Raw genomic sequence first — 15,378 nt, 5'->3', positions numbered from 1 at the left:
TGCAATTTGAGATCATTGCTCCTTATTTCAAGTTATCTGCCAACACTGAGAACAGTTTATCTCTATCCTCTAGCCATTTTTGTTGCCCCCATTGCACTCTCTCTAATTTATCTACATCCTTTCTGTAGGAAATGTCCCAAACTGGACAAAGTACTCCAGATGCGACCTCAACAGTGCCAAATAGAGGGGAATAATCCCTTCCCTCGATCTGCTGGCAATACTCATACTAATGCAGCCCATTATGCTGTTAGCCTTCTTTGCAACAAGGGCACCCTGATGTCTCATATTCAGCTTATTGTCCACTGTAACCCCCAGGTCCTTTCTGTAGAGCTGCTGCATAGCCAGTCAGTTCCCAGTCTGCATAAGTGCATAAGATTATTCCATTGTAAGTACCGGACTTTGCACTTGTTCTTATTGAACTTCATGAGATTTCTTTTGGTCTAATCCTCCAATTTGTTGAGGCCTCTCTGAATCTCAGCCCTAGCTTCCAGTGTATCTACTACTCCCCCACAGCTTGGTGGCATCTGCAAACCTGGTGAGGGTGCACTCCATCCCATCTTCCAGATTGTTGATGAAGATATTGAACTGGATCCAGGACTCCCCCCTGAGGCACTCCACTTGACATTGGCTGCCAACTAAACTTCAGGCCCTTTGAGCCTGATGATCCAGCCAGTCTTCCATTCACTTTACCGCCAGTACATCCAGCCCATATATCTTTAGCTTGATTGCAACAATGCTGTGGGAGACAGTATCAAAAGCCAAGCCAAGACAAATCAAGATCTTTAGCAGATTATGCTGGGAACATTGCCTCTGACTGGAAATAAGCTTTTAAGTCTTCACTGCCTTCCAAAATAGCTAAGGCTAATGACCTTTATTTCTTCCATATATATTTGTCTCTCCTTTATTGTTATTTTTTATTTGTTAGTTCATTATGTTTTTTTTTACTTTTCTATTTCTCTCTAATTATACTCATTCTCTTTCATTAACTCCTGAAAACTCATAGCAATAGCCCTTTTTTTTTTAATACAGTAGCTCTTTCCCTGAAGAATCCCAAACTATTTTATAGAGAATAAAGAAATACTATACCTACCCTGCTTTAGCAATATTACATTATGATTTCACAGGAAGGAAAGTTAAAAATAACTTGTAATACAATGGAATGATGAGTTTACGTCGGCAGAATGTAACTAACTAGGAAAAGGAATGTATCTCATTTCTACTCTTGCGAAAAACATGCCATGAGACATCTACTTGACAGTAGTTTTCCCCCTGACCAGATAGACACGTTATTGCTATTACCTAACTTTTCAGTCTTTGGAACCTCACAGTCATTTCCTGCTTTGTGGGACTTTTGCAAAAGAAAAAGAAAAAAACAATAAAACAAGACAAACAAAACAACTTGTCTGAATGTTAATCCTACAATAGTTATCCTGTTTAGCTCTCCCAGTCCTTGTCTAGGATTTGTTTCAGATGGAGAGGTCTCTCATGCTAAGCCCTCAGTATGAGATGTTTATGTACACATATATATATGTGTATGTATATATTAAGTAAGAGGAAGCTGGACTTTTGTGGCATTCTACAATCATGTAGAGGACATATTCTTACATTAGTTCATACAGACATTTTCTTCACTGCTGTACTCCGTAAGAGCCATCAAACTAGATGCTATCATTGAGTCTTCATTTCTGCAAGTAAGTGACTAAACCCTTCTGTTAAATTATTAATTTCTGGATTTCTTGAACACAAACATTTTACTAACTTTTTCTGTAGTGTATGTGTTGTCAGGAGGTAGTTGTAGGTGAGATTGTGATGTCTGGGAATCATTATGGGGGAGTTATGCATGCTGAATCCATTTTTGATAGACCACTTTCCTCCTGATTTTAATACAGATGATCTACAGTTAGGGCTGGACAAGTAATTTCAACTCAGTTGCTTTACTTCAGCATCAGGAAGGGAAATCCACCTTGGCTCAACCAACACAGAATGTTTTTCAGTGAAATGCATCAGTTCAGATCACACCAAAGCATTTGAATCCTTTAAAAATCTTTTTAGACAAAAATGCAATTTCAAAATGAAGTTAGAAATGTGTTTTGTGAAAATATTTTTTACATTTCTGTAATGAAATACTGTGGATAGAAAATGATGAAATGACATGTTTTAGCCTTTATTTTCCCCCAAGTCCTTACTCATGGCTTGACTAAGGAGACTATTTGCCTCATTTTACCTAATTTCTTAAAAATTTTGGGCCCTTCATGTGTTTTTGGGTGAATTTACTATTAATAAAAAATCACCTAGCTATATTTGTAGTATAATATCTAGCTTCCATTGGTAGTACTCAACCAATATGTAGTGTCTACTTAATTCAGGCTGTGTACATGCACAGGTACATATGTGTATAAGAAACAGGTGGGGCATCTCTGAAGGCCTTCTATACAGTAATTGTGCTTTTAACCACAAAGGGGACAGAAAATTAAACTCTAAAACTCTCCTTGAGCCATTCCTTAGAATTCTGATATATATGGAAATAAGAGAATTTGTCTTTTTCAGGAGTAGTAGGAGGTTTGTCCTTTAAGATCTGTGAATACTAAGGGAACTGCTGATGATGCTAAGCAATTTGTTTGGACACCATTTAACAGAGATTTAAAAAAATGAGTTTCTCATGCAGACTGATTTTCAAAATAGTGCAAAGGGAGCTGAAGAATGACCAGTGCTTTTGAATATCAAACGAGTACCTTTCTGACTTTTTGGAGGGTGCAATATAGATTTAGTTTAAGAACGACAAATAGACATAGGTACCTGGCTCCCATGTTAGGCACTTACATCTGAACATTCAGATCTCCAAGCCACCCTCTAAACAAGGGATAGGCAAAATGCAGCCCGCGGGCCAGATGAAGCCCACCAGGCCATTCTATCCAGTCCGCGGTGCCCCTAAAAAATTTAGAAAATTAATATTTATCTGCTCCTGGCTGCCTGCCATGCAGCCCTCGATGGCTTGCCAAAACTCAGTAAGTAGCACTCTGCCCAAAATAATTGCCCACCCCTGCTCTAAACTTTGAAGGCATTCAACTTCTGTAGCCACCTAAGCTCCACCAGAAAGGTCCCCTATCTTTCTGCTGCTGAACATGGGTGCATGTACACTCAATGTTTTACTGTGCAGAAGACTAATTTGCTGTACAGTAAATCATCACTGTCTACATGTGTACAGCAATTCATTTTGGTTCAGCCAACACAGAATTTGGGGCACAGTAGACTAATTCAGTGCACAGCTGGATAGTTCCATCATATGCTATCTAGTGGTATCTGGCAGTGCAGAAAATTACTGTGCTTAAATGCATGTGTAGACAGTGTTATCAGGATTAGTTTACTATTTAGTCATATTAATTGCACATGTAGATGCACCCACTGAGCCCTGGCAATGAAGAACTGTTCAGGTGCTTAAGCCTTACCATGACTCATCACAAACTAGGTGTTCTTCCACCTATCTTACCAAGAGGGGCTGATCTGGTGGACTTATTTTGAGAATGCCTATTGGTTCAGGTCTTGTGTGACGGTGGCTACTGAAGGATTCACCTTTTTCTAACCAAGACTCACCCAGTTTCATATTCATCTTATCCATAATTTGGGGTAGGAATGTTATCTCCTAATTAATAAGAGACTACCTTGACTTTTTTGGTGTTTAACTTTCCCTGTGGAACACAAGACGGATGTAGGCAGCAAACTCAGACCTGTGGATTTCAGTATGCAGTCAGGCTAACATTTAGATAGTTCTATGCTGAGCCTAATTCTCCTTTGTGAACCCAACCCATCTCTAAGCATTCATTTTGGACATCTTTGCTTTGGAGGCTTTGTACCACTGTCAGCAACTTCTGTGGGAGTTTCCTTAGTACGCACTAAATAAAACCTGAAATGTGGCAAGCTTCAAGATTTGACTTCCCTGAATATAGTTTTCGAATACATATTTTTATTGCTAAAGATAAATTTAAAAAAAATCAGTTTCTCTAACATTTAATTGGCTCTATTGATTTTACTCTTTCTCTAAGGCAAGGGTGTCAAACATGAGGCTCACAGGCAGGATCTGGCCTGCAGAGCCCCATTATCTAACCCTTGGTGACACCCATTTTGTGAGCTGGACCATCCCCTTGTGCAGTGTTTTAGACACATGCTGCCTGTGGCACTGGTTGGGGATGCTCCTAGGCTTTGCCACTTATGGTACTTGCTCAGGCTGGGTCTTGGTCTGCATTGCCCATGGTACTCACTGGGACTAGTCCCAGGCTGCATTACATGTCCTGCCCATTCAGGCCAGAATCCTGGAACGGGCTGGGTAATTATTGCCTGAGTGTTCTATACATGCTGATTTAAGGTGCTTTAGCCAATTTAAAGGTGCATTAAGGGAGCAGGTCTATATGTGTACACTCTTAATCACCTTAAACATGGAGATTTAGGGCTATTCACACCTAAATGTGATACCTGCTGCAGGTATCAAATTTTACCTGCAAAAGCAGGTATCAAATTTAGGTGCAAATAGCTAAAGTGCCTTAACACATGTGTAGAAGCAGTAACATGCATTAACACTGTATATTTCAACTGGCTTGTGAATAACTTTAGTCCCAAGTCGGTTCACACACCATGTTAATGCACCTTAGTGTGTACACATGTAGATGCACCTATATTGCCTTTAGGAACATTTGGCAAATGGACATTAAGCTTAGGCATGTATAAAAGCACATGTAGACATGCTCCCTGTGCTGGATCAAGCATATGGGGGCATAGGAGTTCATAGGCCCAACCTGTGGGTTCAGATGAATTTGATACCCCTGTTCTAAGGGTATAACTATTCCCATAGCACATTAATAGAATTTCCCTACCCCACTCCTCTTGGCCTTTCCAAGATAATATTAATGTGTTTTTCTAAACTTACCAGATTTTCTCAAATATAAGATGACCCTGGAAATTAGATTCTATATATGGAAAATTTTTAAATGTTATATAGTTTCCTAGGTATAGCATCTAATTATTGGAGGTTTTTTTTTAATTTACCAACCACTGTTACAGCAGAAAAAATACATATGTGGTAGTCATACCATCTGCCCCTCACTGTCAGACCCTGCTCTCCCTGAGCACATGGAAGTAAGGAACAAATTTGAAAAAACTGACTTTGAAATATACATAGCTGTAGCAATTTGCATGTAGTACCCATAGACTTAGTTCACCCAAATATTATGCAATTTTTTGAAACTACTGCAAGTTTTATCACAGACACTCTATAAGCACACTTTTAAGTAGCACTTTTGCACTTACTTAGAAAGCATATAAACTATGCATGAAATTAGTCCAAAGCCAAAAAGGTCATGTTTTACTATATAGTTCATTGGGCTGGGCCGCACCAGAGTCAGCAGTATTTCAGTCCATGGCGACTCCACAGCTCAGCACTGCTCAGTATGTATGTATACTCTAAATATTCCCCACAAGGGATCCATGTGCTAATTAGCACCCCCCCCCCCCCCATGACTGGAACCAGGTGTTCTTTTCATGAGTTCTGGGATACTCCAAAAATGTATATGCAGAAGAGGCACAGGGCAACCTGATCTGGTCTCACCTCATGGAGGGCAGGGCCACACTAATTACACATAACAGGCTGAGAGAGAAGCCAACAGAAGGATTATGAGTAAACTGTTTGATACCCTATTTGGTAATGCTTGCCAGACACTTAAGGCTGGTGAAGAAACAGGAATGATTGGAAATAGGAAAGGAAGACACAGTTCAGCTGTGGGAGTGAAGAGGAAGTAAAAAATGTGTGCAATATAGTGGCTCACCATGACTTGAAAAAATTGGTACTGAGGAGGAATGCACACAATAGGCACTACCAAGTATCTTTTTCAGATGATTTTTCCTGTGTCAGCCATGTGTTTTATCACTTCTCAGTCTCTTGTAAGCTAAGATCAAGTGCAGTTGCTGTACTGGTTTGTTGCTTGGGCTGAGATCATTTTAGAATGTAATTGTGTAGTGGTGGGTGCAAACCTGTCCAATGGTCTGTAGACAGGACACTCTGTGAGAGTCTACTATAGCCTCCCAATAGGAGAATCTCAGTGACATGCTTACTTTATGGAAATGGGGGATTCCTTCCAAGCTCATTCCTTTGACCTGTTGGTTAAGGGCAAGTGAGACTTAGGGGCCTCTGCACTTGAGCCTGCATGTAGGATGCCTGCCAAAAGGTTTGGGAGTATCTGAAGACCCAGGCTAAAGGGTATGGGACAGAGTATACTTGCTGGTGGTAGTGCCACTTGGACTTTAATTGTTGAATTCTGCTCAGTTGACAGGATTCAGAACTGATTTGACTAATTTAACCTGGCACATGAATTTTAAAAATATGTGTTTTATAGTCATGCTCAATGATGGCTGCATTTAATAAGCTTCATAGTTGGTTTCCATTACTGGCCAAATGCCTCTTTTAGCAACAGTTCAAAGATGAGCACTGTACCTTATACAGTTTCCTTGTATGTGAAAGTAAGATGAGGAGCTCCCCCCCACTCCATGTTGATTGGAGGAAAAGCCTCATTTTATATTTGAGTAAATACAGGGTCTTTTCATTACAAGAAAAACTTTTCATTAAGAAAAATTTCTTAACAATTAGAACAAGATGGAAGTGGAATAGACTACCTAGGGAAGTTGTGGACTCCATCAGTGGAGATGTGCAAGAAGTGGTTGGATAAGCATTGGTCAGGGATGATCTAGGAGTAGCTATGTCTATATTCTACTATGGGTATTTTGAGGTTTTCCTGGTTGCCACATAGGGCTGGGAAGAAACTTTTTTCATGTCCTTGTGCTACTTGTCAGGGGTCTTTTATTTCACCTTCCTCAGAATCATTGGTTGTTGTCTGCAGACAAGGCTGAAGATTTTGATTGGGGTAACAATACTCCTGATGGGACTTAAACCCCGAGATTCCTGGCTAGAGGGTCTTGTCCCCCTGCTTAGAATCAGACTAATTACCATATTCAGGGTCAGGAAGGAATTTTACCTCATGGTCCGATTGCTACAGATGGTCAGGGAAGGCTCCCTGCTAAGGGGCAGCTCTATGTAGTCTGCATTTTCTAGACTTTTCCATTTTAGATTGGCAGCTTAGTAACTTAAAGGTTCTTCATGTGTTTGTAAAGACTAATGTGGCCATTTCCTGTGTTTGTTCCATGCTGTAAACTCAGGGTGGCTCCTCACTTTACCTTGACCAGTTTAACACATCTTAAACACACATGTGTGTATTAAGCTATTAACACGTCATAGCTAAACTCTTCAAAATACTGGTCTAGACAGTGGGCGAGTCTATGAGAGACACTATTGCAGAGTCATTACTGGGCATTTATTTAGTACTTGTATTAGCAAGTACTAAATAAATGTGCAGTAACTGGAGTTACTGCACAGTAGTGCCGGTGAACATCTTTTAGGTGATGCTACTGCGCAATAGCCTAATAATACTGCTCAGTAGTGTATGTGCACTGTCTGTGCTGTGATGCACTACTGCACAGTAGTTTTTGGCTACTGCACAGACAGTGTCTCATGCAGATGTGCAATGGGTATATGATAATTAGAACAAAGGTAGAATGGTGATGTTACTATAGAATGAAAGTTGAAAGGACTGGACTTTCTTTGGCATACAGTTTGTTTGAAACAGTTTATTTATTTTTTTAAACCTTTATTTAACATCAATAATTAAATTATCTTTTTGGATTATTAAAAGACTTACTAAAGATTCCATACCCTATCCATTCATTCATGGTGCTGACAATATGTAACAAGCAACTTTGACTAATGATTAAACAAAATATGGGACTGGTTAACATTCATCAAAATCTTAAACTTCTTTGTTTGAAGAGGTATATAAGGAAATTCTGCACAGAAGAAAACCTTCAGGAATAGCTCTTGTTTATGGTTTATGTGAAATAAATAATTTATTCCATTTTGGGCATTATACAACATAGTAGTAATATAATAATTGGAATTATGGTTTTGCTCAAATGTTAATCCTAATTACAGATTACATGTACACCATATCAGTTTTATGATTTATTTTTCAGTTTTAATGTACACATATTTAAAATGTTTAAGTGTTAAATATTATATAAACATGAACAGCATTTGCTGTCAAGAATATAAAAGTGCTATTGATATCCATGTTTCTTTTCATTAGGTAAATATGGCTACCATACCATATGACCTTTTTGTTTTACTTCTTCTGATTCAACCTGAAGTCAGTCTCTCTGTTCATCACCAATGGATTTCTAAGGACCGACCTTGTAAAATAAAAGCAAAAAATAACAGCTCCTCAATTCTTCTGGATTGCAGTAAACAAAAGCTGGCAGCAGTCCCCCAGGAAATACATGAAAATGTTACTGACTTGATACTGTCTTTTAATTGGATTAAAGAGATATCTACAAAGGATTTTTACAACTTTAAGGACCTTAGATCTTTAAAATTAAACTGGAATTGGTATGTTAAGCCAAAAGAATCTTATTTTGATTTTTCTCTAAAGCCTTTAGGGATAGCCAATGGAACTTTCTCAAACTTAAGATACTTAAAGGAATTGAAGCTTAATGGCAATCAGCTAAACAAAGTACCCACAGGGATTTCACCTAGTATAACCGCTCTAAGTCTCAAGTCCAACAAAATTGTTTCTATTCAGAAGAACACCTTCTCAGAACTGCCCAATTTGCAGGAACTCTATATGGATGAGAACTGTTACTATGGAAATGCCTGCGAAGCATCTTTCAACATAGAAACAGGGGCTTTTTCTGTCCTTACCAACTTGATTGTGCTGTCACTCTCCTATAACAGTCTGACTAGAGTGCCAGCTGAACTACCCTTGTCTCTGCAAGAGCTTTATCTGAGTCATAACAAAATAAGAACCATCAGTCAAGATGATTTTAAGAAGCTAGTTAATTTAAAAGTTCTGGATTTAAGTGAAAACTGCCCAAAACACTTCAATACACTTTTTCCATGTGAACCCTATTCTGGAAACTCAGCCATTCAAATAAATCCCCTAGCTTTCCAAAATCTTAACAAACTAAAAACTTTGCTTTTGACTGGCAATTCACTCATGAATGTGCCATCTACCTGGTTTCAGAATACGCCACAGTTGGAAGTGTTGCACCTTGCATCTAACTTTCTAAGGAAAGCAATAGCTACAGGAGAATTCTTACAACATGTATCTTCTTTAGAGGAACTTGACTTATCTTTCAATTATCAGAAACAAGTATACTCACAATATCTTAACCTCTCTCAATACTTTTCATTCCTAGTATCTTTGAAACGATTGTACATTAAAGGATATGTCTTCAAAGAATTAGACAGACAGCATTTGAAACCTCTATTTCCTCTTAAAAAGCTAAAAATCCTCGATCTTGGGATAAATTTTATTAAAAGAGTTGATATATCTGTCTTCCAGGAATTTAGCAACCTTACTCAAATATATTTGAAACAAAACCAAATAGTTCCACAAACAACAGAAAAGACTATTTCTTTTAAATCTTTGGAGAAAAAAGATCTTTTAACCAATTCCCATTATACCTTTATACACAAGGATAATTCAAGCCTGTTAGAATATTCTTATAATAATAAAAAGCACTCAAATTACTTCCTTAGTCAGCATTGTATCTCATATGGTAAAGCTTTGGATTTGAGTCTAAACAATATTTTCTTCATTACCCCAGATCAGTTTAAAGGTTTTGAGGACATAGCTTGTTTGAATTTATCTTCAAATGCGCTTGGTCAAGCTTTCAAAGGCACTGAATTAATTATCTTACCCAATCTTAAATATTTAGATCTCTCATTTAATAAATTGGATTTGACCAGTTTTTCTGTATTTAAGGAACTCCCTAATCTAGAGGTATTAGACCTTAGCTATAACAAGCGTTATTTTGTAGTGCCAGATTTTGAGCATCAGTTAATGTTTATTGATAACTTTCCTAATTTAAAAATTTTAAATTTAAGTTGGAATGAGATTTCCTCACTGACAACATCTAAACTAAGAAGCATTTCCCTTAAAAAATTAGACTTCAAAGGAAACAATCTTGGTTACTTATGGAAAAATGGAGACACAAGTCACATCCAATTGTTTAAGCACCTCAGAAATCTGACACATCTTGATATTTCCCACAACAGACTTCGAAATATTCCCATTAAGGTATTTGAAAATCTGCCATGGAGCTTAACTGAATTATATATAAACAACAACAAAATACATACCCTCAGCTGGGAAAAACTTAGGTACTTTAAATCTTTGAAGTTGCTTGACTTAACTCAGAATAAATTTAAGGCTGTTGATGTCCTGTACAATTACACACAGTCCCTGCAGACTCTGAAGTTGAGGGAGAACAAGATTTCTAAGATTTCATTTGTTTTTTCTAAGAGGGTCAGCAGTCTTCTCTATCTTGATTTGAGTTACAACCAACTGGAAGTCTTAAATCAGTCAACTTTCTTATCTGGAATTATACAACACTTAAAGGTTTTTAAATTAAAAGGGAACCCCTTTGACTGTACCTGCAAAAACAGCAACTTCATAAGGTGGATTCAGAAAACCAAAGTTCCCATCTCACAAGTGGCAAGAAATGTCATTTGCATGAACCCAGACAATGAAAGACGTCGTAGCATTATCTTGATTGACCCTTATGCTTGCAATCTGGATGATGTTTCTGCTATACTATTTTATATTTCATCCTTTATTACTTTAAGCACTATGGTGATAGCAGTTACAAAACACTTTTTTTATTGGGATATCTGGCATAAGTATTACTCATGTATGGCAAAACTAAAGGGTTATAGGTCTACAGAAAAAGGAAAAGCTCTCTATGATGCTTACATTGACTATGATACTAAGGACATGGCAGTAACTGATTGGGTAATAAATGAATTACGAGTTCACCTAGAGGAAAGTGAAGGCAAACAAGTTCTCCTTTGTTTAGAGGAAAGAGACTGGGAGCCAGGAAAGGCCGTTATTGACAACCTTGCACAGAGCATCCAATGCAGCAGAAAGACAATCTTTGTCCTGACAGAAAGATATGTGAAAAATGGAAACTTCAGAACAGCTTTTTACATCGCCCTGCAGAGACTAATGGATGAGAACCTGGATGTGATTGTGTTTATTCTGCTGGAGCCAGTGTTACAGCACTCCCAGTACTTGCGGCTGAGGAGGAGGATTTACAAGAGTTCAATTCTTGACTGGCCAAAGAATCCACGAGCTGAAGGACTTTTCTGGCAAAGTCTGAAAAATACTCTGCTCACAGATAACACTGGGCATCACAAAGGGGTGTTCAGTATTTAGAAAGCAAGGTGAATGTGATAGCTTCAGTGTTTAAAAAGTAAATTTTGATTTTCTGTTCCTCAGTATTTTGGTGCCAAACGGTGGCTACTTGGAAAAGTCCTAACTTCCAGTGTGATGGCTCAGCGTTTTCTGAAAAAAAGGCTGCTGTAAAGTATTTCCAGTGACTGCGCACAATTACTGTTTAAATTTGAAAAGTTTTGTCAGTTTTCTTGAAGTTGTATGGGGTATGTGTTTGGTAAGTGACAGCAGTTAAATATGTCTGTTACAGTCCTGTGTTGCGTTAAAGAAGACTTATTGGGAATAGCTAATTTAAACCTTGGAGATAGAATCAGTAATATCCACAACTTTCTTTCTATTTGTGTACTATGTATTTCGGTGATGGAAGAAATGTTTTGGGTAAAGCAGTAATTTTCAGAGATTCATATTCCATTTAACTACCCAAGCGAAGGCTGTGCAACTTCTGAACTATGTGGACACCACAGAGTGCACAGGTACCTCTAACTCCAGGCTCTTGCAGCTCAATGAGATGTGTCATGTTGCCCTACCCCACACTGACCCTTGGGGTGGGGGCAGGAAATGGAAGCCAGCGAAGGGAGGGGGAACTTGGAGTGATGGAATGAGCAGCAGCCAGGTGGGAGCCCAGGCAGGAGCTGCAAATTAAGCCCTCATGGGCCACACTTAGCCCATGGGCAACCACTTGGACAGCTCTGACCTAAAAGATACTCCTAAATACATGCCTTGACTATATATTCATCCAACATATTATACCTTATTTAATTATGAATCTTATGTTTTGAAAATATTTGCCATAAAAAAGTAAAGGGCACACCACCCAGTTGCATGTGACATGTCCAAATATTTGTACTTCGTGGTAAAAATTTCTCATAATCCATTAACAATGAAGCAAGTAGTAAGCTTTTGTAGCTTGATTACTTCTTCGTGCTTTTTTGTTATTTGTTTTTAATTTTATCTTACTAATTTATACAACATCATTTTATGTAATGTATGATAGCATTAATTCTTATCTTGTACATATTCCCATTTTAACGAATAGAGAAACTGATTCTGACTGACTGCAGATATATGTTTACTTGAAAAAGGGTAGCCAATTTTCCTCCTTCTATATTGTTTACAGTATTTTTTAGAAAGTATTTATTTGTAATTTTAAGGCTAAATTCATAATTGAGCATAGATACCAATAAATGTATACAAACATATATATGGATATATATTCAGGTCCCTGTATAAATAAACATATAGAAGAATCATATACTCATTATTTTATATCATTTGGTAATGTATTGCTGTATTACAATGCAAAGTATATTTTGGGGAAGCACATCATTTTATGATGTAATATAAAGGTGTCCTGAGGCATGACAAATATACATGGTTAAGTGGGTAAGCAGGTATCTTACAAATCATTTGTTCTTGGAAGATGTGTGGGTGTTTATTCAGTGCATTCGGTAGGTAGTTTACAACCTGCTTTATTCACAGCAGGTTGTCAAATTGAAAATGTCTCACTCAGCTTTTTGCTATACCTTTCATTTAAAAGGGTACCATGTCTCTGATCAACTGGAGCCCATTAAAAGTCCTGTACAACTGATTGGAGAAGTAGTATCCTTTTAAGTAAAAGGTATAGCAAACAGCTGAAGTACCTCAGCAGCTGATTGTTGCAGGTGTGTGTGTGTGTGTGTGTGTGTGTGTTCAATATACATCTCCCTCCCAGTGCCTTCCCATACTTTGCTTCTTACCCAGGGAAAGGGGAGAGGTGTGCAGGGTGCTGCCAGCCCCATGAAGCACATCGTGGCACTTCCCTGTCCCCCACCTCAGCTCACTCTCTGTGTCTGGTCCCAGGAACTGCCACTGCCCTGCACTGCTTTCCTGTGCCACCAGAGGCTGTCCCTAGAGTGTGAAACTGCTACACAGTGGTATAGACCAGTTTCTGAACACTTATACTAGTAAAAGTGTAATGTCTGTACTTGGTCGCATAGTTACTTTTACTTTCCCCCAGTGGTGGCAGAAACTGCTATTAAAATAGCTACTCATTGTATATTTCACACACTCCATTTTCCAGTAGCTGAACTTTGAAAAAAGATGCTTGTCATATGTATGACAACATGGAGTTTAGGCTGAGTTTTAAGGGATATGAAGAGCTTTTAGGTTGAAAAACAGCCCTGCCAAGTGATCAAATGGCTAAAAACTGGCTATGGGTAAATTTAGATTAGAAAGTAGAAGATGTCTAATGACCAGAAGAGTGACATTAGGAAAGACTTTCTAGGCAAAGTGATGGAAGCAAGAAACGAGCATCTCTTTGACTGGACTAGACACATTTATAGAAGGGATGGTATAATACAGGCGCAGGCAATTATTTCAGCTGAAGGGCCACTTAATGAGTTTTGGCAAGCTGTCGAGGGCCACAAGGGTAGCCCCACCCCTTCACAGGTGCTCCACCCCTGCTTGCCATTGTGGGACCAGAAGTCTTGCCCCCTAATCCCTGACCTTTGCTACCACAAGTCCCTCCCCTTGTCCCCAGAAGCAGACCTTTTGGAAAGGGGGTTTGCCATCTTGGAACTGGAAAAAAACAAATTATATACTAAAAATCAAACATTGACAATAGCATATTTTAATTTTATTTAAAAATATTTTTGTCCTGATCTGTGTCTGTTTTGTTGTGTATATAGAGGAGATTGCATAATAGCTCAAAATGAAGACACTCTTGTATATTGTGGGTATGTGGAAGGGTGGGTGGATATTGGGTTTGTAAGGGGCTCTAGGTGTGTGTGTGTGTGTGTGTGTGTGTGTGGAGTGTGGGGGTGTCTGTGGATGTGGGTGGTATGGATGTGGGTGGGTGAGTATGGGAGGCATGTGGGAGAGTGTTTGTGGAGATGTGTGGGTGTGTGTGGTGGGGTATGGGGTTTGTGGGGGTGTGGGGTGTGTGGAAGGGGAGGGTGTCTAGGTGTGTGGGGGGTGTGGGTGCATGTGTGTGAGATGGGGTTTGTGAGTGTAGCCGTGTGTGGGGCTCCCCCCAGAGGCATGTGGATGTGTATGTGGGAAGGGTGTGGGTGGGTGCAGTGTCTGTGGGGTATGTGATTGTGTGTGGGGGAGGGTGAAGTTGTGGGGTTTGTGGGTATGGTGGGGTGTGCATGGGAGCTGTTCAGCCCCCACCCCTGTCCCACAACATCACGGAGCCTCCCCACCATCGCCAACAGCATGCAGCCCCTGTGCTCCCCATGCCTGCTTTAGACTCATCTCCATTGGAGCCAGATCAGCCACAACCCAGGAACAGCCAAGAATCTTACTGGTTGCTGCTTTTTATTCATCTCACATTATAAAAAAGCCAAAAAAAAAAAAAAAAGCCAAAAAAAAAAAAAAAAAGGTGACCCCCCCCCCAAAAAAATTTCTTGTTTCTAACCTAGTGAACCTTGAATTCTTTCCTCAAAGTGGCAGGCACTCTATTATTTACACAGCTCTTAATAAGGGATTTAAAGTGAAATTTTCTTTTCTTTTTTCCATCCCAATCTTTAATATTGTGTACTAACTGTGTACTATTACATTTTTGTTGTAATTCTGTCTTCCTTTTCTTACTACATGTCTTATATAAGTATAAAATATTTTGTTCCTGTTTTTTCAGTTTTTTGATTCCATTGAAAACCTAAGGCTTCCCTTTTATCTCTTTCACTTCCTATTTGTGAAAGCTTCCAATCACTCCTTTCATGCATTCTTAAAAAATAACCCAAACCTTCTCTATATTTATCTCTGAAGCCATTCTGATATTTATTTTAAAAGGCAACTTGCCCTGTGGCAGTTCTCATTGATAATCTGTTTATTTTTGATCCTGGTTATAGATGGAGAAGTAGAGTTTGACATTTAATTTCCTGACAGCAAGGATTTTTGATATACTAGACCAAAGAATTTCTTAAAGGTAGATTTGATGTATGTTGAAATGATATAGAAGTCATCTGCACACAGATGCAACTGCATGCAGTTCTCATGGATATGGTGTTTATTGCAAATATACATGATTGTTAATCAATAACAATCTGCTCCCCTATTGAAGATTTTTCAG

The 15,378-nt window shown here is 38.7% G+C and overlaps 1 protein-coding gene across 1 annotated transcript; it reads left to right on the top strand.

Annotated features, from left to right (window-relative positions):
- The first annotated feature begins 8,185 nt into the window (after nt 1-8,185).
- Nucleotides 8,186-12,579, top strand: LOC102558073 (toll-like receptor 8). The gene has a single exon (XM_019494978.2). It carries the CDS (start codon nt 8,187-8,189, stop codon nt 11,307-11,309), a length of 3,123 nt encoding a protein of 1,040 aa, XP_019350523.1. The 5' UTR covers nt 8,186; the 3' UTR covers nt 11,310-12,579.
- Nucleotides 12,580-15,378: the final 2,799 nt, after the last annotated feature.

The sequence above is a fragment of the Alligator mississippiensis genome, chromosome 1 (assembly GCF_030867095.1).
Source record: "Alligator mississippiensis isolate rAllMis1 chromosome 1, rAllMis1, whole genome shotgun sequence".
NCBI lineage: Eukaryota > Metazoa > Chordata > Crocodylia > Alligatoridae > Alligator > Alligator mississippiensis.
The sequence above is the reverse complement of the archived record's forward strand: the minus strand, read 5'-3'. Positions and strand labels throughout refer to the sequence as shown.